The sequence below is a fragment of the Pituophis catenifer genome, unplaced genomic scaffold (genome assembly GCF_029215685.1).
Source record: "Pituophis catenifer annectens isolate HBS135680 unplaced genomic scaffold, rPitCat1.0.hap2 SCAF_1, whole genome shotgun sequence".
Taxonomy (NCBI): Eukaryota; Metazoa; Chordata; class Lepidosauria; order Squamata; family Colubridae; genus Pituophis; species Pituophis catenifer.
In genome coordinates, this window is record NW_027256881.1 from 129,123,164 (window position 1) to 129,147,307 (window position 24,144).

The window sequence follows — 24,144 nt, forward strand, 5'->3', positions numbered from 1 at the left end:
TTTTGCCCCCGCAGGCATTTAAGTTATGTCACGAGTTTTCGAGGAATTCCACACACACACACCCCCCCTCTGCGCCACCGATGCGGAGAGCACGAGGAAGGCACAGACAGAGGGGTCTTTGGGGAAATCTCGACGCCCCCACCCACCTCCCTCTGTCTCCCCCGCCCCTTTAAGGCTGGTGCCCCGGACGCGCGCCCGCGCGCGCTGCCAGGTTGCTGTGGCGACGTAACAAGCCCCTGTTCTCTTGCGCGCGCTCTCCCTCCCTGCTTCCCCCCCCCGCCCCAAATCTCCCAGCTGCCGCTCGCGCTCTTCCTCGCTCCGGCTCCCTCCCATCGCCCAGTCAGCCGCAAACATGGCAGCGGCCGCTCGCAGGCTCTACTACGCTGCGGTGGCGGCTCTGACAACGAGGCGGAACGGTCACAGGTGAGGGGGCGGGAAGGGTCCCGGCGGTCGGTGGACGGGGAGGCAGCCCGACATCCCTACCAGGGCCTTCTCTCTCTGTTTCGTCTCTGCGCTGGAGGCAACAGTAGCGACTTTTCTCCCCCCCGGGTGGAGCGTCTCTGGAGGCGGGTGGTGGTAGTGTGACGGCTCGTCGCCGTCTCCGCTTTTGCAGAGAAAATTGGGGTCGGGGAGGGGGTTGCCTGTGTGGGGCCTTGGGAAGAGTACCTGTCCGTCCCCCCCACCAGCGCGGAGCCTTAAGGTCAGGCTTACTGCCCTCTTTTGCCGCTTCGCGTACTTTGTGGCGTCTCCCCGCCCGCCCCTTTTCTCTGGCAAAGGTGTCTCTGAGCACATACAGACTGCACCCACCCCTTTTGACGTGGCTGAGTCAGCGGGACCCATATATTTGGCCCTCGGGAGAGTCCTTTAGAGCAAATTGGGATTATGCTCGGAGGGTGAGGGAAACCTGATCTGTACGACAAATCCAGCAAAGAAGGCGCTAGGTCTCTGTGCGCGCAGTGGGGTTGCACGTTTCACTCCCCCCCCCCGCTCGTGCCTTTCCCCTTTTTTTTCTTCCCCTAACGACAGTGGCTTTTCTGGAAGCCTGGCCGCGCATTTTAGGATCGACCTGCCTGGCTTCCTTTAGCTATTTCTCCAGAAAGCTTAATATCTCTAGGCTGGTGGCTGAATAGCAAAGTCATTGCCGTTTCACCTGGTTCTTTCTCAAACTTTCTCAGGCATAAATAAGAAGGACCGGTCCACTTTTTACCTCCTCCTCCTCCCCCTTCCTCTTCCTCTCCCTCCCGCCTCCACTCATAATGTGGAAGCTCAACAAGAGCAGTAAAGTCCTCCTGGATGATTCACCAGAGGAAGAAGACAGCCATCGGCAGGAACCGCCATCTCCACCATCGCCAGCAGGCACCTTTTCAGCTCAGGTAAAAGTCACCAGAGTGCTGACTCTGGATCGTAGTACCATTAATAGTTCTGCCCTGGTGATTCTGTCACCTTTTGTTCTTATTCACAGAACACACTTTGTCTGCCTTTTCTCCCTCTGGCCTTTACGCAGGCCAAGCATCTTGGCTTTACTTTATTTTTTTAATAACTCTGATCTGGCATTATGAGTAATCATTTTCTGTTCTCCTTGGATGCCTTAATCTTGTGAGTCTTGTGGCAAGAAGGAACTGGTATGTGCTACTGCTGTTTATCCTCTGAAAAGCTATTTTCAATATTTCCCTAAAAATGCTCCACTTGGCAGTGAACTTTTGTCTGTGCTTTTGAATTTAGGTGTCCAATTATATTTTTAATTAATTACAATGAGTAAAATTACATGTTACATTGGTTAAACCTATCAAAAAATAAAAGAGTGCACTGTTAAAATTCTCACAGTTATATTCAAAACGGGATCTTAAAACTTGAGGTCAAATTTTGTTGCACTTAAGCATGCTAACTTCTCTTCAGTATATATGAAAATACTTTTGTTTTACTTTTAAAACTAATAAAAGATTTAATAATAAAAAAAAGAAAATACTTTTTATAACTTAGTAGAATCTATTTTAGTGCATTTTAATAGCACTTGAAGACATGTTTGTGAACACATACATTTTGAACCTGTTCTTTATTTGTGTTCCTTCTTTAAAAATTCTGCAATAGCTTGTGTTAAGATTAAAAGAATATAAGATATTTACATTATTTTTTTCATTATTTTATCAAAATAATGAAATACAGAAATACAAAGAGAAATGAAAAATAGGGAAATAGGGGTGGAAAAGGAGAAGAGGAAAAAGTGTAGGAGAAAAGGAAAAGAAAAAGAAAAGCATTGACTTCCAACTCTTTTTGGCACATAGAATAAGGTAATAATATACAACCTCGGCTTTTTACTATTATATAATAATAGCTATTTTTATAACAACAAACTTATCTAATCAGCAAAACCCCAAATCAAAGTTTCATTTTTTCTGCCTCAAGAACAAAGTCTAAAAGTGGTTTTCAACTAAAAATAAAATTGTGTTCTTTTCTTTAATCAAAGCAGTCAGTTTAGTTATCTCTGCTAACTCCATCAACTTTTGCAGCTATTTGTCCACTGGGGATCAAAGTATCCTTCCATTTTTGTGCTTAGAGTGTTCTTGCTGCATATATATCAGCATATATAACATCAAAGTTCCATTTTTTACAATTTCTTTATTCATTGTTCGTATTACTTTATACTAACATAAGCTCCCTATTGTTTAGTGAAGTAAAGTTTATTTAGGATTGTATAGGTGTGCAATTTTAGGTCCTTAAAAGAGAAACGTGTATAATGTCTAATCTTCTCAAAGCTATGTATCCTTATTTCAGAGGGGCTTACTCTCAGATTGCTATGTGGAATATTGCAGCTTTATAGTTATTTATCTCAAAGTCACTCCTTTGATCTTAATGGCAGTTACAATAATGGAACTTTAAAACGTGTTTATTCAGGATTGCAATGTGAATTATACTTTTCTAAGCTTCTACTAAAATTATATTTTAAAAGATAATAGGTTTGTTTATGAAGTTGTTATGTAACAACTTTTATAAAGTAAAATAAGTCACTTGAGTTTGAGCTTAAATATTTTATTAATTTAAACACATTAATTCATTTAAAATTAAATGAATTAAATGTTTCTTGAATTATTTTTAAAAGAGATAAATTTCTGATGAAAATAGAGAAATGTAAAAAAAAATATTGTCCAAGCAATTATGCAGAACATTTAGTGTTGATTTAAAATTATAATTTTAAAACATATAATATAATATAACATAACATAAATTACTTATTGCCACATTAAAAATTCATAAATATATTCCACCCTTCTGAAGTTGGTAAAATGAGGATCCAGATTGTTGGAGGCAATAGGCTGACTCTAAACTGCTTAGAAAGGGCTGGAAAGCACTGTGAAGCGGTATATAAGTCTAAGTGTTATTGCTGTTAGCAGTTGGTAAATAATATACTTGAATAAATTACAATTACAGTAGAGGTAAGTTCTCGGATTTTTTTGTAGTTGGAACCTATTCAGCGCAAGCAACATATTGTCCCAAATTACCGTTTTATTAGTAAATAAGATCACCTTATTTTGCACAAAGCAGTTATTTTGACATCTTCTTAGCACTTTTGATGAAGTAATTGATGTTCTTGCTCATTTGGCCATGTGCTTTACCTAAGCGCAGGTATTATTAACCTTGCATTCTGAGCAAGAGGGGTACTCATTTTCCTTACTTAAATGAAGACTAGGAAACAGTAGTGGAAATCTCAAAGAGACCTTACAGCACCTCTTTGAGATACCTGCACCATTTTATACTCCAGTTTAACAGACCCAGTAATGCAGTGTAATTATTCGCTTTAACTTGATCATAACTTTATTAAATATAACAGCTTTTCCTGAAACAACAGTTCAAGCTTTTAAAAAACTGGAAAAGTTCAACCTTGGCTTCAATTTGTAACAAATAACTTGTTTGGTTGGTTTTTTTTCTACCTGTACTCTCCCTACCATAAAGAGCTAGCTGTTGTTTAGTATGATCTATCTACCCATGTCCAAAACTTCTTAGCAACATTTACATGTATTTCTGAGAGATGTAAGATATTAGCTATATATTATTATGACAAGAAACAGTCTGTTTCTGAATGTTGATGTAATGCCTTCCCTATTTAGGGATAGTTACAGGCTATGAGGTCTAACATGATTTTCCTGTATTTATTTGTGCTTTAAATGCTACCTGTAACTTAAAAGTGTTTGCTTTCTTGTATTCATGAATTCCTAAGTACTTTAAAACGTTCAAAAAACACCTATGTAGACATAAAGTCTCCTTTGAGTCAAGTTTGATTTGTATTGACTTCATGAACATGTCTGTAGTTTTCTTGCAACAATATGGATTATCCATCTAAATAAGATACCCACTTTAACTGAATTGCATGGTTCTTCTCCCAAATTTGATAGCCACTGACTCCTTTCTTTCCTGGTTGATCTTTTATTCCATCTGTTGATCATATGCCTTTAGGAGGGTTGTAATTGAGCATGGATATGTTTACATAAAACATTTTGGTCTTTTTCGTATAGGCAGTCGTCGTAGTACCTCAGAAAACTCAGCTTTCCTGCTGAGAAAATTGAGGCCTTCCGAAGAACAGGTGAATGTTTGGTCAATGAACACTTGAAGCATTCATGTTTGACCAGCCTGATGGTTTATACATTTTAGCTGTGATTGAATTTCTTCAGGATAAGTGGCTGTGGTTTGATTTTGGCTACATATATAATATTGCATTTGAGTAATAGAGGATCAAAGACTAATAGAGGAGCCTAAAGACTGTTCCTGTCCATCAAGGCCATAAGCACTCTTATAAAAGTAATAGAGTTGGTAAAAACATTTGTTCAATATTATTAGTTTCCTAAAGCTCTACCGGATAACTGCTACCCCCCGCCCGAGGTCACAGGGCAGGGGCGGGGGGGTAGCAGTTATCATTAAAGAAGATCTGAGACCGAGGGAGGCCACTGTTCCTCAGATGGCTGGCTGTGAGTCCCTCCTTGTGAAGTGGGGTCATGGGGTTCAGATGGGTTTGCTGATCACGTACCTGGCTCCCTGCCATGTGGCAGCAGCCCTGCCTGAGCTACTCAACGTTATCACCGTGGTGGAGGTTGATACCCCCAGGTTTATGGTCATGGGGGATTTCAACCTGCTGTCCGTGGGTGAGACGTCGGAGGTGGCTCGGAAGTTCATGGCTTCCATGACAGCTATGGACCTGACCCAGGTAATTCATGGACCTACCCACACGGCGGGAAACATGCTGGACCTGGTTTTTGTCTCTGGACAGTGGTTGAGTGATCTTGAGATAGGGGATATAGTCACCGAGCCCTTGTCATGGTCAGATCACTCTCTCCTTCGCCTTGACCTTCGAACCGCTGCACCCCGCTGCAGGGAGGCGGAGCCGGTAAGATGGTTCCGCCCCAGCCGCCTGATGGAACCTGATAGGTTCCAGATGGAGCTTGGGCCATTCCCTGAGGCTCTGGCACATGCCTCAACTAGTGACCTAGTGGCTGCCTGGGATAGGATGGGCGGCCGCTGGAGCTCTGGATCGGATCGTGCCTTCGCGGCCTCTGACCCGGCGCCGATCTCACCTGGCTCCTTGGTTTACCGAGGAGCTGAGGGAGATGAAGTGCTGGAAAAGACGCCTAGAGAGTAGTTGGAGGGCCAGTCTTTATGAATCTGACCGGACACTGGTAAGATCTCATACTAAGAATTACCTAGTGGCAATAAAAGCAGCATACATACTTTGCTGCTCTTATTGCGTCATCAGATAATCGCCCGGCCGCCCTGTTTAGGGTGACCCGCTCCCTGCTCCACCAGGAAGCACGGGACGACCCCTTGGAGGGTAGAGCCGAGGATTTTGTTCAGTATTTGTATGACAAAATCACTCAGATTCGGGAAGGCCTGGACTCTGACTGGGTAGTGTCAGGGGGGATGACTGAGGCAGGTCTTGAGAATGTTATCTGGGATGAGTTTGATCCTGTGACCCCCGACGACGTGGACAGGATTCTGGGTGGACTGAACGCGACCACATGTTTATTGGAACCGTGCCCCTCCTGGTTAGTGCTGGCTTCCTGGGAGGTGACGCGAGGGTGGCTCCAGGGGATTATAAATGCTTCATTGGGTGAGGGTGACTTCCCCGCCGCCTTGAAAGAGGCGGTGGTGAGGCTTCTCCTCAAGAAGCCTTCCCTGGACCCGGCAGTGTTGGCTAATTATCGTCCGGTCTCCAACCTTCGCTTTGTGGCGAAGGTTGTTGAGAGTGTGGTTGCGCGACAATTCCCCCAGCACCTGGATGAAACGGCGTATCTGGATCCGTTCCAGTCGGGCTTCTGGCCTAGGTACAGCACGAAAATGGCATTGGTCGCGTTGGTCGATCTGTAGAGGGCTCGGGACAGGGGTTGCTCCTCTGTCCTAGTCCTATTAGACCTCTCAGTGGCTTTTGATACCATCGACCATGGTATCATGCTGCACCGGTTGGAAGAGTTAGAGGTGGGGGCATTGTGTTGCGGTGGTTCTCCTCCTTTCCCTCTGACCCGTGGCAATCTGTGTTGGCAGGGAGGCAGAGGTCAACCCCGAGGTCCCTCATGTGGGGAGCCGCAAGGGTCAGTCCTCTCGCCCCTCTTGTTCAACATTTATGTAAAGCCGCTGGGCGAGATCATCCGTGGTTTCGGGGTGAAGTACCACCGGTACGCTGATGACACCCAGCTGTACATCTCCACCCCGGACCACCCCAACGATGCCCTTGAAGTGATGTCCCGGTGTCTGGAGGCTGTGCGGATCTGGATGGGGAGAAACAGGCTCAGGCTCAACCCATCCAAGACCGAGTGGCTGTGGTTTCTGACGTCCCAATATAGTCAGTTGACGCCATCGCTGACGGGGCGAATCGCTGGCCCCCACGGAGAGGGCTCGCAACTTGGGCGTCCTCCTGGATTCACGGCTGTCTTTAGAAGAGCATATGACGGCCGTGACCGGGAGGGTTTTTCATCAGGTTCGCCTGATATGCCAGTTGCGTCCCTTTCTGGATCGGGACTCCTTACACACAGTCACTCATGCCCTCGTCATTTCCCGCCTGGACTATTGCAACGGTCTCTACATGGGGCTCCCCTTGAGGAGCACCCGGAGGCTCCAACTGGCGCAGAGTGCGGCCGCACGGGTGGTTATGGGAGCGACATGGCCCTCCCATGTAACACCTCTTCTGCGCGAGCTGCACTGGCTCCCGGTGGTCTTCCGGGTGTGCTTCAAGGTTTTGGTTACCACCTTTAGAGCGCTCCATGGCTTAGGACCTGGCTACTTACGGGACCGCCTACTATCCACAAATAGCCTCCCACCGGCCGGTACGCTTTCATAGAGAGGGGCTCTTCCGGGTGCCGTTGGCCAAACAGTGTTGACTGGCGGCCCCCAGGGGGAGGGTCTTCTCTGTGGAGGCACCCACTACGTGGAACGAGCTCCCCCCGGAGATACGGAGGATCCCGGATCTGCGTACTTTCCGCCGCGCTCTTAAGACCTTCCTATTCCAGCAAGTTGGCCTGGCCTAACCTTTTTCCCCTTTTCTTTTAAATTGAAAATTTTAAATCTGTTTTTAAATTATTGGGATGTTTTAAATTTGTCTCGGGCTAAATTGTTTAATCTGGTTTTATTTCTGCTTTTAAATTTTGTATTTATGTATTTTATTTTGTGCCTGTTCACTGCCCTGCGTCCTTCGGGAGTAGGGTGGTATATAAATCTAATAAAACAAACAAACAAACAAACAAAGCTATTGTCGAGCCTGGCAACCTGCTCGACATCGCTAACGCGTGCTGAAAGCATCGAGGGACATATACATACTTGGTGGTGGTGGCACTGGGTGAAGGCGGCCATATGCGGTGTGTGGGGTGGTGGTATTGGGTGCGACGGGATTAGGGCCGTTCCGGAGGACACAGCGGCAGCACCTTCCAGAACACGCTGAAGACCAATTATGCCCCTAAAAGAGGGGCGTGATAATAAACAAGGGCACGGTCTATGCCCCTAAACGAGGGGCGTAGTAACAAACAAGGGCGCGGTCCTAATGAGTTAATGGAAAGATGGGCTATATAAACGCCCCATTCTTGGTGTAACGTAGCGCCGATTTCAATCGTGTTTACGAATTGCAGTGTGTAGCCAGATGCGGATGCGAATAAACCAGCGTGCCAAAAGAGCTGAATAAGGCTGTAGCTGTGTTTTGATTGCGTCTCGCACGGCATTCCTGAGAGCTATATTTTTTTATTTTTTTGTGTCCAGATACTTCTGTCATATATCAACTCTGATAATGACACACTTTCAATTTCTAAGAGATTAAAGGGTGGGATCAGATGCCCAACTGATTCTATAGTTAGAAATAAATTGATCCTGATTTTATGAAAGGAGGTACCATTAACATTGTTAGGGCTCTTATTCCTGCTATATGTACTTATAGTCCTTATTGAAAGTGGATTTGGCAGCCCTGGAGTATTAAAGGCATGGAATTTTTTCTGTATTGTTTGCTTGCTGATCCCAATGTACCTGGTTTGAATAACCATGCAATTTAACAAGGGTTTTTTTTTTCACCTGCTAATAGTAGCATAAACCTTTTCTACTTTTCCAATCTACATGTTCTTTAAATATATCTGATTTTGCATTGATTTGTTCAGAACACTTATATGTGGCCCAATTTCCTATCGTTATTAAGCATGTTTACGAAATTTATTACAGTAATTCTTTCTACATTTTATTAAACCTTTTTATCCTCTTTACTATCTTCCTTAATGCATTTAAATCATATTATAATTTAATGGCTTCTGATTTAGGAGAATGGATTCTTTATGAGAGAGGTCATATACTTCAAGATTCTTATCCTTATTTTTGATTAAGTCTTGTTTCTTTTTGGAACTATTCCTTTTTTCTTTTAACAAAGGTTCATTAGATATCTGTCATCTTAAACTTTCTTAATATGAAGATTGGATTTTATCCCATTTTAAGTCACTTTTTCTCTTGAAATGGCTAAGGTTTAAGCCTTTTCTCATATGAGATGACTTTTTGAACTCTTCTGTAATGTTCTTTGAACAAAAAACATGGCCATTTTAATAATTTGAAGACACATGTTTTGTGTGCAGTCCTGCATGTTGTAAGCATTTCCTTCAAAAGGATTTGCATAGTTACAATATATAAAATTAGAACCTGACTGCATAATTGCATGCACAGCTGCAGTAATCCAATAGAAATCTACTGTAACAGTTTCTGACTTTCTGTGGGACTCTTCCATATTCTTGTATGCACTGGAATGAAGAATTACAGGATTGCTGTCTATTTTTTTCTCATATTGGACATAACAATGTTAACTCAGCAAGATTGTAGCTGTTTTATTTGTGCTTGGTCCAGAGTTTCTTGTTAGTGAATCATATCTATAGAATTTTACGTGTATACCATTTGTGTTGCCAAACTTACAAAAATATAAAACGTTGAGATACCACTGTCCCCCATTTCAGACTGCATAAACTGTCAGTGATCTGTCAAACATGAATAATTGCACTGACAGGAATTTTTATTTTTTTTAAAAAAAACCTCAATCTTATAAGTATTAAAAACTAATTAAAAGTATAATTTTAAAGATGGACTACTATCTGTAAATAAATAAAAGGAAAAATAAAATGGCCTGAAATATTCTTTGGATGGTCAACATATTGCCCCCAAAAATCTGAATAGGAGGCTGAATCAACCTTGAGCCAGTCAGAATTGAATTCCTAGCTGTGGGCAGAGTTAGCCTGCAATACTGCATACTTACCACTGTAAGTATCACTGCACCACCATGGCTCCTAAAATGATTATACTTAGATTTTACATTAATTGAAGAAATCTTAGTATATACACTAAGAGAAGTAGATAATACTTTTTGATGGATTTTAGTAAAGAATATCAAATTAGAAGAAGGAAGCCAATTTTATAGAGTATATTTATACACTTAAATAACTGATATAAATTGGGAAATAAGCTTTTGGGACAAAATACAGTACAAGTAAATTGAAAATTGGATTATATAGACATGTTTATCTATGTTTGGATTATTCATTTCATTTCTTCAGTAGTAGGAGCTGTGCAAAAAATCAAAGTATAGCTCTCCTTTCATAGAAGTGTTCCTGTCCATGGTTCCAATTCTTTCCATAGTTTCCTTCAGCTTCATCTCCCATCTTTTGAATTAAAAATAAAAAATGTCTGCAAGCAGCTAAATATGTATAATATTTATATTTTTATTTAAAAAAATAGATTTTGAATTGATGATTTGGAGAGTATTGTGTAAATTCAGGATACTTCCCTATCTTGGTGGCACTCTTGTATGTTATCTAGTGTACTATTAGAAAGAATGCTATTCTGTTAGCACACACTTTAATAAGTATAAAAAGGAAGAAATGAGGGGTTGAGAAAATGCATCAAACAAAACCTATGTAATCCTCCATGGAAAAAAAAATAAACTACCTGAGAGGTGGTTGCTATTTGCCTTTATGTATCATCACTTGTAATTTTTGCCCTACTATTAGAAACAAAAACATCATTGAATTCTTTTTGAAATAGTCTGTGTATTTAGACTATTTTGAATCTAAAATGCCATTCAGATTCTTCATCAGAAATAATTAAATAATCATGGAAATCTGGATTTATATACTGATCTTGTATTACATCTAAATTCTTCCTTGTCCTTTAGGCATGTAATCTGAGATATTTTACATCCTTTTAAAGCTATGCATGAACTAGTTTTTGTTCACCTTGTTTTTCTTCTTGCTCAAAAATTTAGATCTTGCATGCAGGATCAAACTTTTCTGATTTTTGTGCTGTAGTAATGAGCCACTGCTGAGATTTTCCAGGTTTCCATCTGGAAAGAAAAACTTCCTTTTAAGGAGTAATTAAATATTTTTAAATGGCTGGCGATAATATATTTTTCTGTATTCATAGTGTATAGTCAAGAGTGTCAGTTGCATGCAAGAAGCCTTCTAACAGAAGGTAATAAATAATTTAGATGCCACTTGTTGCCACAAATTACTATTCAGAGGCATCCTTTTATGAAGAAAAACCTCTTAAATAATTGTTCTTATTTTCTGCTTGGGAAACATTTGTTTGGAACTATACATGCCAAGGTATCACAAACCAAACACTGACTTTTTTTTAGTGTTCAGTGAGATGTTTTTATTTTAGGCAACCACAGCTATCTAGCCCTTCCTATACAATAAATATTTTTCTTTTCCTCATGTTTCTAATACGGAGTAGAGTTGTGTAGTTTTATTTACATAGCTTTATATACTGAAATTATGTTCTTTTCAACACAAATATTTGTACGTACAGATTTTGTGACATTTGTAGATTTGTTAATCCAAATCTTTCTTCCTGATCCTTTCTTTTAAAAAAACCTCCCTCATAATGATTTCCAAACAGAAATTGGATAAAAGTGAGAAATATTTCCTTACCTGAGAAATATTTCCTTACCTGAACAGACAAACTGAATGACCAAAGGTGGGCAAAAAAGCAGTGGGGAAATTTCCAACTCTCTGCCAGCTTCCCAATTGAGTTTCCTTGTGTGAAGCTAGCAGGTATTATCAAAAATCTTCCTTCCTTCCCTCCCTCCCTCCCTCCCTCCCTCCCTCTATGTCAGCCAAGAAATTCTTAAATGACAGCAATTAATGTTTTATATTTATAGAAAATTCAGAAGACATATAAATTATATATATGGATGGGAAATGCGTGTGCCTCTGTATGGGAAATCCAATTATTACCTCAAACAGATTTCAATCAATGTAGCAGAGTTCAGTTTTGACAGTCTGGATTTGTAGGACTGTATGAAGTAATTTCCAAGGGATGTGGTGGCTCAGTGGCTAAGACGCTGAGCTTGTTGATCGAAAGGTCGGCAGTTCAGCAGTTTGAATCCCTAGTGCCGCGGAACAGGGTGAGCTCCCATTACTTGTCCCAGCTTCTGCCAACCTAGCGGTTCAAAAGCACATAAAAAATGCAAGTAAAAAAGTAGAGATCATCTTTGGTGGGAAGGTAACAGCGTTCTGTGTGCCTTTGGTGTTTAGTCATGCCAGCCACATGACGATGGAGGTGTCTTCGGACAGCGCTGCCTCTTCAGCTTTGAAACAGAGATGAGCACAGCCCACTAGAGTCGGGAACAACTAGCACACATGTGCGAGGGGAACCTTTACCTTTACCTATGAAGTAATTTGCATTTCCTACCACAACATAAACAATGAAATGAATTATTATTATTTAATATAAATGAGAGGAAAAGTTGTCTTAAAGTTTAATCTCTATATAAAAAGAGCTGTGTTCTGGTTTAATTAATCCCTTGAATACCTGTACATTTTAAAAGAATATTCTAGAAAAAATATTTGTACATTCCTCTCAAAATATTGAACGAACAGGCACAGTTACTGCCAAAGTTTGAAAGCTTGTTACCAAGGTATTAAACAGCATAAGACAAGCTGAACCTCAGGAATGCTGAAATAAGAAGAGTCTTATCCTTTGAATATTTAGTGAAAGTAATACCGGTTCAGTAGTTTGACCAGAGAGCATAACATTAGGTTACTATCTTAAATTAGGCCATTAAAATATACAACATGGGTGTTACTTGCATGCATTACCTTTGAAAATTACAAGGGAAGTATGAATATATACATATCAAAGTTTGCTTTGTCCGCTGAAATGAATGCAGAATTGTTTCAATTCTGGGTATGTAAATCTTTTGATTTAAAGTTGGGAGTATTTGTAAATTTGCAAACTTCCCTGTAAGAAGCAGTCTAGTTTTCATTATGGTGGTTTTTTGTTGTTATTGCTGTTTAATTTCACTTGGTATTTTGGCTACATAATTATTATTGTTCACAGTGAGAACTATGAGTGTGAACTGGAACTTGACTTGAATGGGAAGAAGAATGGCCAGATTCTTCTTTTGTCATAATACATTTGCCCCTTCATATTTATGTGTGGCTTACCTCAAAAATTGATAGAAAACAAAACCTATTGGATGCCATTTCCTTCAGAGCTGTATTTTTATTAGAACTCTCTTTTTAGGAAGCAGGCATAGCTTGTCAAGCAGGCTTAACTTGAGTAACTTAATTTTTGGGAACTAATGAGATCTACTCTGGGGAAAGATGCTGCCAGCATAAAAAGGCACTTTGCAAAATATGGTGCTTAAATTTTATATCTGATTTGATATTAATTAATATAAAATTTGTTAATATAATAAAGTATTTATTTTTTAGGGAAACAATTCAAATTATTCTTAGTTAACTATTAGTTATCCACATGTGTGTGTGCACACATTTTTATTTACTTCTATAAATAATAAGATACATTTGCAGCAATTTAAGACCAACCTTTAACCTGTATCCAGTAAAACCTGTAGAACAGAGCATCTGGTATCAATCATAAACCCAATATCATTGCCCTCCATCTCTTTCCCGAGAAGAGAAAAGTTTGCTGAAATATTTGAAACTCAGTAACGTAGATTACCCACAATATCACTCAACTAGTCCTCAGTCATATAGGACAGGTTTTCCACCATTTTTCCTTGATTATGGTACTGAGAAGTAGAATCTGATAGAACTTGGACCTTATATTAAGCATTAACAGCTTAAAGTGGAAAGTTTCAGTAATCTAGCATCCAGAACTGCAGGAACCAGAATTTAGACTAGAAGTGGGAATTGGCACTTCTATTCTTAATAGATCTCTTTCTGTCTGTCCCGGTTGCAATCTAACTTCAGTCCTCCTGTTTTGTATAGCCACGCTGCCTGTCAATCCAAGCTCTCTGGGACATTCTTGACTGGTAGGTTATGGATTGGTTAATTTTATCATATCAATATTTCTAGGCCATGACTCATTTTTTTCAATTATACAATTTGATAATATGCAATAAATAATTTTGAACAAATATTACACTTAAATGTTGATCCTAGAAATAGCACTTTTGTTTATGCAAGTGAATTTTCTTCCTCAGTTATCTAAGATTCCAGCATCAGCATAGTTATTGAAAATGGAAAGCTTTCTGCATTCACATTTGTGCTGTTGCCTCTTTGGTCTGGAAAAGCATCTTCCTCTAGGAAGAAAATGGATTATATGACTGATATTTGCAATTAGTTCTAATGAACTTAACTGTTTCGTTTGTTCCCTGCCTAGGAAAAAGGTTATTTAAGTTTTAGCTGCTGTTTTTAATCTTTCATTTTATTTTTCCAGTTCTGCTATTCCTCACAGATTTCTTTTTTTTATCTTTATGTTGTTTGTTATGAGTCTTATTTTCTTCCTTGGACCATGGTGCTAATAAAGTAGTCTGGTTACCAAGCCTGTGAAAACAGAAAACAAGAAACCACATAACATATTTTATAGACGAGACTCATGGTTAACCAGATTCTTCACAAATACTTGTCTGCCAAAAAGAGATGAGCCACATGATCTAACTCTTAACGCTTTTATTCAACATCAAAAAAAATATACTTGCATATTCATATCCTCTAAAAGGTGTACAGATCTATAATTTTCAGTATCAGAAATGTCCAAATCTAGTCTCGGTGACATAGGGATGGATGCCCATCTGGGCCTCTGCCAGTTGCCACTTATATTCCATCCCTCCCTCATTCTTCTGGTATCCCAAGTCTCAGATAGAATAACTTTATTGTCGCTTTAAATGAAGATGATGATGTGACTTGGAATAGAGGTGTAAACCTGTCACCCACACCATTACAGACGTGTAGGTCATCTGACCCTCATTTCCTTGGAATGTGAAAGACAATTTTGTAAACCTCAGGCAACCAACTTGAAGGAATACTTTTATACTTTCTGTTGCTAAGTGAGACAGTTGCTAAGTGAATTTTGCCCCATTTTATGATATTTCATGCCACAATTGCTAAGTGAATCACTGTGGTTGTTAAGTTGGTAATAAGATTAAGTGAATCTGGCTTTCCCATTGAGTTTGGTTGTCAGAAGGCTGCAAAAGGTGATTGCATGACCCTGGGACACTGCAACCATCATAAATATGAGCCAACTGCCAAGCATCTGAAGTTTGATCACATGATCTACAACAGTTGTAAGTGTGAAAAACAGCCATAAGCCACTTTTTTCAGTGCCGTTGTAACTGAATGATCACTAAATGAATTGTAAGTTGAGCAATGCCTGTATACTATAGTGCCTTCTTTATACAGTATTTATTTCTATCTTTTTTTCACTCATTCAATTTTCACAAAGCCCACGAATACCATCCACTTCCCACTTCCGTTCATAAAACATCTGTATATCTGGCTACCTATCATACTATCATTTCTACACCACCTATCTCACCTAAGTGACCCTGAGAAGTTTATTTACCGTTAATCTTATTCAGGAAGCCACTTACACTCAAACTATAACAAAAGAATAAATGTGCACGTGTTGTTTTGATATTCCTTGAGATATATCTTTTGACTTGATAATTATGAACATTTGAAAAAGATGGGTTGAAACTCTGACTAGTTTATCTTGTTTGAAAGATCTTAATTGTAGTAGTGGTATCAATAGCACCTTTTTTTCTCTGATCTACAGATAAGTGGATCAATATTGTAAGCTAGTTTTACAAAAAGTGGGAAGTGTTGCTGTCTGGGTAGAGATAAGTCATAAAATCTCCAGTGCTACTTGATAAATTTGAAAATAGCATGTAGTTGATAGCAATGAAACCTCTAAAATTCCAAAAAATAAGGACATCAAATTTTTGAGATAATTGAGCAATTATTTTTATTTATTTTTTATTTATTACTTTATTTTTATTATTAGTTACTTGAAACCTTTATACACTGTTCATTTTGTACCAAACTCTGGGTAGCTCACTTTATGTTTTGAATGACAAATCTATGAGTGGGATGGTACAAATTACTATAATGGGCATACAAAATTTGTCATTTGTCAGCTTAAAATACTAAAATGACCAAGGACAGTGAGGGGTTTTGGTAATATTCCCACCTACCACGACAATAGAAAATTGCTGCCATTATTGTGATTGTTGTGGAAGAGACAGAGCTGGTAGCAGCTGGGAATGAGCTGTTGTGCCATGATCCTAAAGTTGGTGAAAGTAGAAATGGGTAGGCTTCTGCCCATCGTAAGAAGCAGGGTAGTATAAGGAATTCTAGCTGGACATGAAAAAGCAAGCTCTGACAGGAAGAGCTTTGGACATAGCAAGGGCTGATTCTTGGGAAAGATTATATGGAAACGGATGATTTTGCTTTGTTGTCAGTAACATTCTAAATCTCCAAACAAAGAGAAAGGAAAAGAATGTGTATACATACAGAAATGATGGTTATAATTTTGTTTTAAAAAAATGGTGAAACAAAGATTTTAAAAAGCATTCTGGTAGCTCTCTTTTCTTCCTCCTCCCCTTTCTTCCCTAGTTGCAAATTGCTACTTGAATATTTTTATACTATATTTTGGACATCTATGATTATTATTTATTTCTATTTGGAACATTTGGATATTTTTTTAAAAATAGAAACTATATTCCAAGCAATTTAGCTTACCTTTCTGTGTGATAAGTTATACAGTATATGAGGGAGCCATTTCTGCTTGAATTTGTTTAAACTTTTGCTGTGGAATTTTTTTTCCATTGCCTCCTTGTTCAATTTAGACAATTCTGTTTGTCTTTTCCAATGTTGTGCCAGATTGATTCTTGTCATTATTCTTCATTAAACAATTCTAGTAGTCTCTTCAATCTATTTCTTGAGTACAGATATGTTGTGTTGGCATATATGTTCAGATCTTTCTTACTGTAATTATCCTTAAAGTAAAAAATCATTGGTGTAATTGTTTTCAAATAGGTCTTTATTGCATCCTGTCAAGTAAAGTCCTAAATATTTCACTGGATCTTTTATTATCTCACAGCCACTCTTTTTTTTTTTTCACATTTTCTTCTTTGTAAATTAAGGACCTTGTTATTATCTTTTTTTCCCTTTAATTGATTTTATATTCAGAAAAGCAACCATATCTTTTGTTACTTTCATCAACTATGGAATTTTGTGCTTATAATCAGGTTTTAGTACTACATCAAGTCCATAGCATTTCATATTATCCTGTATTTCTTGTTCATTCCAATTATCTATTATCTTTTCATATCTTGTGGTCACGACTTCCAGAGCAGTCACAAAAAGTAAAGGGGTTAATGGACATCCTTGCCTTGTCCCTTTGCTAATTGAAAAGCCTGTGGAGAGTATTTCATCTTTGCTGCTTGCCTTGGCTACATATTCTCCACATGTTTCAAATTCTTCTCCAGGATTAATTCTGTTTAAGACCTGTAGTAAAAACAGCCTGTTCCAAATTGTCAAAGTCTTTTTCCAAGTCTAGAAATATTACTGCTGCCTTCTTTTTTCATAATATTGATGAATTCTGTGGCATTTATGGATAACTCTGTTATCTTTCATCTTTCTTTCTGGAATGTAATCTCTGGTCTGAGTATATTCTGTATTTATTCTTTCAAGTATGTGTTCAGCTAGCATAGTAGTAGATATATTGTAATCAAAATTCAGTGAAGAATTTGGTCTACATTACTAAGTTTATTTGGGTGCTTCCCTTCTTTGTTCAAGTGGCATGTGCTTATGAATGTTTTGCCATGGAATCTTGTTTTTAACGAAACAATAGGAGAGAAAACTAAATATGGACCGAGTACATTATTTATATGCCAGTAGTATCTTTATTCAATATTATCCATTCTTGTTATTTCTTATTCATCACAAACATTTGTTAAACTCTTTTGAAATTTATAGTTATTTATTCTTTTTTAGACTAAGAGCAAGGATTCATGTCTTCAGGATGAAGTAACATCTTCTGTTTCACAACTCGCAACAAAGGTTTGTTTATTTTTGAGATGTGAATTTAAACTTTATTTTGGATTTCTCCTGTTGGGAATGTTTAAGTACACTACTATTTGTTCAAGCAAGATTCTTTTGTTATGACTGTAACAAGATGATTTATTATATTCTATTAAACTTTAAATTCTTACTATTGTATTATTAGGTATATTTTTGTTTGTATTTCATAACAAAATAACACATGTCAGTTTATGTTCTTTATATTAGGAGATTGTGTATGACACTTTCAACTCTAATTTGTTTGTTTTGGGGATCTAAATTTTTAATGTTACATAATCAATTTTTCTGCTGGATAGATAGATTTCTTATGGGCAAATTTAGCTATTTAATCAGTTTAGCATATGGCAGCATCTAGTTGATTTTAACTGTTCTCCGAATCTAAGCCGGGTCAGATCCATCTTCTTTACTTATCTTCTTTACTCTTGTTGAATATGATTATTATTATGATGATGATTACTCTGTTGCTTTGCATGTACACTGAGAGCTTCTGCACAAGAGACAAATTTCACTTGGCCAAATTATTTCTATTCTATTCTATTCTATTTCTATTTCTATATTCTATTCTTTATATTCTATTCTATTTCTATTCTCCTATTCTATTCTATTCTATTCCCATTCCCATGCCAGTTCTAATGGGGAACCACATACTAATTTCAGAGCTGTTGAATAGATTGGGAGAGTAAAACAAATCTGGAAGAAGGCAGTAGTAAACTAATTCTATAACAAATATTGCAATGAAAATTACATGATTGAAGTCACCAAGACTCAAACTCAAGGTCATCTATACATTTCTGTGTGTAAGAACTAGTTCTTAAACCTGCTTTTCAAACTTCCGATATATTAATATTTTGAGGGTTAAAAAAATAAAACTAGAAAACAGATTATGACTTGCAATATTAAAGAAAATCTGTCCAAGTAATCCTTGGATATGCCTTCTTGATTTTATTGTGTAAATAATTTTTCTGGGCTATTGCAGAACTTAATCCCCCCACTTTTCAAAGTTTATTGTAGCAATTGTCTTAAAAGCAGTCACTTCCTGGGCACTTTATTTTTGAGGACTTTCGATAGCTTGGAATTATCACCTTGTTGTAATGCAACTCTAATGGAGGGCTTCTGTCCCTGCTTTTATTGAATGATTCCTCAGCAAGAAGTTATGATTGTCAAATTGATTGCATCAGAGCCAGCAGATGATGCATCGGATGATGCTATGCTGGATAGCTATAATTAAGTTGTTTCAGCAAATGTTAAGAACATTGCAATTCTTCATTTCCAGAAAACATACAAATATACACCATACATAGTTTGATCATGAGTGCCAAGATGCTAGGAGGTGCTTGAGTCAGTATTTAACCAATACTTCTAACTGTATAAAGGAAACCTGCTTTTTGTTTAACATCTGATTTACAGAAATCCAAAAACATATAAACAGTTAAACCATGACAAAAAATGAAAGCTATGAGAGAATCCTGGCAATGTCTGATTGTGCTAATCCATACATAGAACCCTACTATTTTTTTTGGAGTTAATCTAGTGAAGGCTAGTATTTGGAGGCTGGCAAAGTAAATGTTGGTGCTTGCTAGCATTTTTCCCTCCAGAAGAATTTGGTAGAGTTTTCCCTTTTGGAGGGAAGGGGAAAACACTTAACAAAGGCCAGCATTCTGAACATTCCAGAACAGTGACATTCCCTAGAATTTTTGCCAGATTTCAGGTCCTTTCTATGGCGCGCTGGAGGAATGGATATCTCAAATCTGATGAAAATGCTAGCAAATGCCAGCATTCTTGTGATTGTTCTCTACAGTGGAGCAAGGAGAAGGCCCAGGTCTCCCAAGCATGGTGGGAGATTTGGCCCCTTTCCTGCTCTCCCATGAAGGTCCTGGGTCTTCTCCCCGATGCACCACTTAAGGTGAAGTGCATGGTCACCTAACTGCTATTGGGAGATCTAGGATTGCGGTCTTTAAGCAAAGCAATCATATGGTATCTTGCTTAATGACTGCTTCATTCAACAACTCAGATTATATGCCCAATTGTGGTTGTAAGTGGAGTACTAGCTGTACTAAAACTTTAAAAACACTTCAGTAGAAAAATGTCTGCTGCTTTTGATATTTAAAATTTATGAGGATGCAAAAGTATCAAATGCAAAAGTATCAAATTTATGAGGATGCAAAAGTATCAAATCAAAAATCAAGGACATGTCACTAAAGTAATATCTGTAAGGAAATGAGTTAGTCAAATGTATTGACTGCAGTTTCATTTAATACATAAATTATTGGGGCCTCATCTAAGGAAATATGTTTTCATTCTCCTAAACAAGTAGATGTATCAGTATATTTTTGATGCTGCAATTTTATCTGTGGCTCCAGTAAGCCTTAAGAGAGCTTTGCAACCCATATCGCAACAAGAAGGAATTAATTTTAAATTTTGCCCAGACCAAAATCATCACCCTCTCTAAACATGCAAGAAATCTTCAGCAGTTGGGTGGACACATTATTGACTGTGGAGTACTTGGTACACTCTGAGCTTGGTTGTTTCCTTGCAGATGTTTTATTATCCAATTAGATAACACCCTCATTGCTAGTGAATGTTGAGTTTGGTTCTTCTTTATGTATAATAGCTTACCTTGCCAGTGTTGGGATGGAGTTTTCTCCTTCATAGTTCCTTGATTAGAAAAGCAAATCTGTTGAAAAGCAAACCACACTAACCAAGTGCTCCGTTACCAAAATAATATCCCAACTTCCACAAGAGAAGCTGTGTATGATTATTATTCAGATGAGTACAAACACATTACAGCAACCCAGAACATCAGAAAACAGAAACAGATCACCCCATATAACATCTGTTGACAAAATGAATACCTACACAACTTTATCAAAAAGTGCGTGACTACTCAAGCCACTACAGCACAACCAAGACAAGCAATGAAAAGGATAACACTACCATACATCAGAAAAAGTCTATAGATTGTTACAACCTCATGGCATCACCATGGCACACAAACCAACCAAAGCCCTCCAAAATATCTTAAGTAAACAAAAAGACCCAGTAATCCAAGAAACAAAAACAGGATTCATGTACAACATACTGTGTAAGAACTATAACATCCATTATGTGAGACAGATAGCAATAGCGTAGCAGAGCACATCCATGAACACCAACAAGCACTCGAAAGGCATGATGAGAACTCCTTAATGTCACAGCACATGGACAGGCTTCAACATAGTTTCAGTTGGGAAAATGTGAGCATCCTAGACCAAGCTAAATCCAAAAAGATTCAGGGAATTGCTGGAAACTTGGCCTTTAGATAAATCAGCCATCAATATCAACGTAGAGATACACCACATTTACATATCATTTTAAAAAGGCAACAGAAAAGCTAAGAAGGAAACAAAAAAGACAACATATCCACTCCAGCAACCAACACTCAGACAAACAATCAAGTAGAAAACATACCCTGAAGGAACCACCTCCACCAACACTGTACGTAAGCAAGCTGCACACTCGGTACCACTGATGTACGTGTATATGTGTTTGTGTCTGTGAGAGAGATGCTTATGGTTACATATGGTTTTCTTCTTCTGTGCATGTCCAAGATGGCCGCTCTCAGCTGAGCGGCAGCGATGCCGGGGGGACTATTCCCGGCTTTTTGGGGGTTTCGGGGGCCGGACCAGCTAGTTATGCCCCATGCCCGGTGAGGGGAGCTTCCCACTGGTCTCTTCTGATATCTTGAGAGCTTGTTGCTCTCCAGGACGCGACAGCTAGGACGAGCGCGGAGGCAGCTATGCTGCGGCTTTGCAGCCGGGTTAGAGCGGCCTCGGCGTCTCCCCACGGCCGCTGGGCTGGCGGAACAACGGCGTCAGTGATGCTGCCCCTCGTTGGCACTCCAGGGGAATCCGTGGGGATGGCAGGAGGGCTGGCGACATCGATGTTGGCGCTGGCTGCGACGCTGGGATGAGCGGCTGCGGGGGATGACATCAGAGAGGGAGAAGAGGGACAGGAGGCCTGCATTGGGAGAGCGAGGGACACTCTGACCATTATACCAACTATGCTACCAACGTTGTTTTTGGGACTGCCTGTTGCAGCCATGGGGGGGGTGACCCACTTGGAGAGGGCCCACCCCTGGTCATTCCAGAGGCTCTCCCCCCTCCCTCATGTGGATAGGGGTGAGCTAGAGGCATTGTTGACCCCATTGGCCGTGAAAGATCTCTGGCCAGGTCTTCTGTGCCTCGTGTGGTCTATTAGCCTCTGTGAGGCTATTTATCATCTGAAGGTGGCCTCTGGACAATGTGACATCTGCCTCCCATGGACTTTTTTATGGCCTCCTGATTCGCCTAAGGTGCAGCCACCGGAGTCTCTTCCTGGCCCGTGGTCCTGTAGATTGGTGGTTGTCATCAATGCTTCCCAATTGTAGAGGGATATACCCTGGATTTCAAGTCTGGTATGGAGTTGGACGATGACCGGTTCTTGGCCCTTCCCAGCTTTCGTGAGAGGGTGGCTGGTGTCGACATCTAACCCCCAAAATGGCTTAAGACTCCATCCACTGCTGTGAGAGAGCAGTGGAGTTTATTGACTTGGACCTGACTGGATATCCCTTTTCCGGAATTTGGACCAACTCGATTAACCTCCTGGCCATGGGCTTCCCCTGATTATTTAGATGTATTCGTCAGCGGAACTTCTTATTGTGCAAGATTCCCCCCTATCGCAGGTGTGGCCCTCCACTCTACCGAGGGCCTACCTTTATGACAGGCTTTGGCACCCCGAGAGGTGGTATGTTGCAAAAAGGGGATTGAGGGGTTTTCTGGGGAAATTTTTAGATAGATTTTTAAGGTGTTCTAGGGGGCGGGAGGGTTGTGTGGGTTTGGGGATTAACCCACGGGGGAGGGGTCTGGCCCAGCTGCCAGTCGGGCCACGGAGGGTGCAGATTCTGGGGGTAAGGGGGGCATTAGAGTTCATTCTGCTGAGGGCTTTTCCATCAATATGCTGAGTGGGAGGGGCAGATATGGCGGGAGCAGGGGGCCATATCATGCGGTGGGGGAGCGCACTTGCTATCTCCGAGCGGTGGCACACCCCGGTCCCCATAGCCCTTCTCGTTCCCCAAGCTGTTTAGACTCTCAGGGCCCAAGCCTTCGGCTGTTGCTGTGCAATGCCAGGTCCGTGGTAAATAAAGCCCCCCTCATTTGTGATCTTATTCAGGAGGGGGGAGCGGACCTGGCAGGTATTACAGAGACCTGGTTGGGCCAGGAGGGGGGAGTTCCCCTGTTAGATATGTGCCCACCAGGCTTCCGTGCATTCCACCAGCCGAGAGCTCAGGGCAGGGGCAGGGTGGTGGTGGTTATTATAAAGGAAGGTCTTGATCCAAGGGAGACCACTGTTCCACAGATAGCTGGATGTGAGTCCCTTCTTGTGAAGTGGGGCCGTGGAGTGCAGATGGGCTTGTTGAGCACGTACCTGGCTCCCTGCCATGTGGCAACGGCCCTGCCTGAGCTGCTCAACGTCATAACCGAGGTGGCGGTTGATAGCCCCAGACTTTTGGTCATGGGGGATTTCAACCTGCCATCTATTGGTGAAACATCTGAGGTGGCTCGGGAGTTCATGGCTTCCATGACGGCCATGGACCTGACTCAGTTAATTCATGGCCCTACTCATACGGGCGGGCACACTCTGGACTTAGTTTTTATCTATGGTCAGTGGTCGAGTGGCCTTGATACAGGAGATATAGTCATCGAACCCTTGTCATGGTCTGACCACTCGCTCCTTCGACTTGACTTTCTAACTGCTACACCCCGCCGCAGGGAGGCGGGACCGACTAGGTGGTTCCGCCCAGGCGCCTGATGGATCCTGATAGGTTCCAGATGGAGCTTGGGCCATTTCCTGAGACTCTGGCTCATGACTCGGCTGAAGACCTGGTGGCCGCCTGGGACAGTGCGGCCGCCGGGGCTTTAGACCGCGTCGTGCCTTCGCGGCCTCTGACCTGGCACCGAACTTACTTAGCTCCTTGGTTCTCCAAGGAGATGAAGCGCCGGAAAAGACGCCTGGAGAGCAGTTGGAGGACCAGCCGTTCCGAATCCGACCGAACACTGGTGAGGTCTCATATTAAGACCTACCTAGTGGCGATAAAAGCGGCAAAATCTAGCTATTTTGCTGCCCTTATTGCGTCATCAGATAATCGCCCAGCCGCCCTATTTAGGGTGACCCGCTCCCTCCTCCATCTGGGAGCGTGGGATGACCCCATGCAGGGTCGAGCTGAGGATTTTGTGCAGTATCTGTATGACAAGATCGCTCAGATTCGGGAAGGCCTGGCCTCTGACTGGGTAAGTCCGGACGGGAT

General features: G+C 40.6%; 1 protein-coding gene across 2 annotated transcripts in view; it reads left to right on the forward strand.

Annotated features, from left to right (window-relative positions):
• Nucleotides 1–352: 352 nt before the first annotated feature.
• The window catches only part of TDRP (testis development related protein), a 32,664-nt gene continuing 8,872 nt past the window's right edge, over nucleotides 353–24,144 (forward strand). Inside the window, exons 1-3 of one of the 2 annotated variants that reach the window (XM_070932966.1) lie at nucleotides 353–423; nucleotides 1,280–1,373; nucleotides 17,736–17,801. In XM_070932966.1, coding sequence (XP_070789067.1) covers nucleotides 353–423; nucleotides 1,280–1,373; nucleotides 17,736–17,801 — 231 coding nt within the window. Of the gene's footprint in view, nucleotides 424–1,189; nucleotides 1,374–17,735; nucleotides 17,802–24,144 lie in introns of those variants that run through there. The other variant, XM_070932965.1, reaches the window with a different exon arrangement.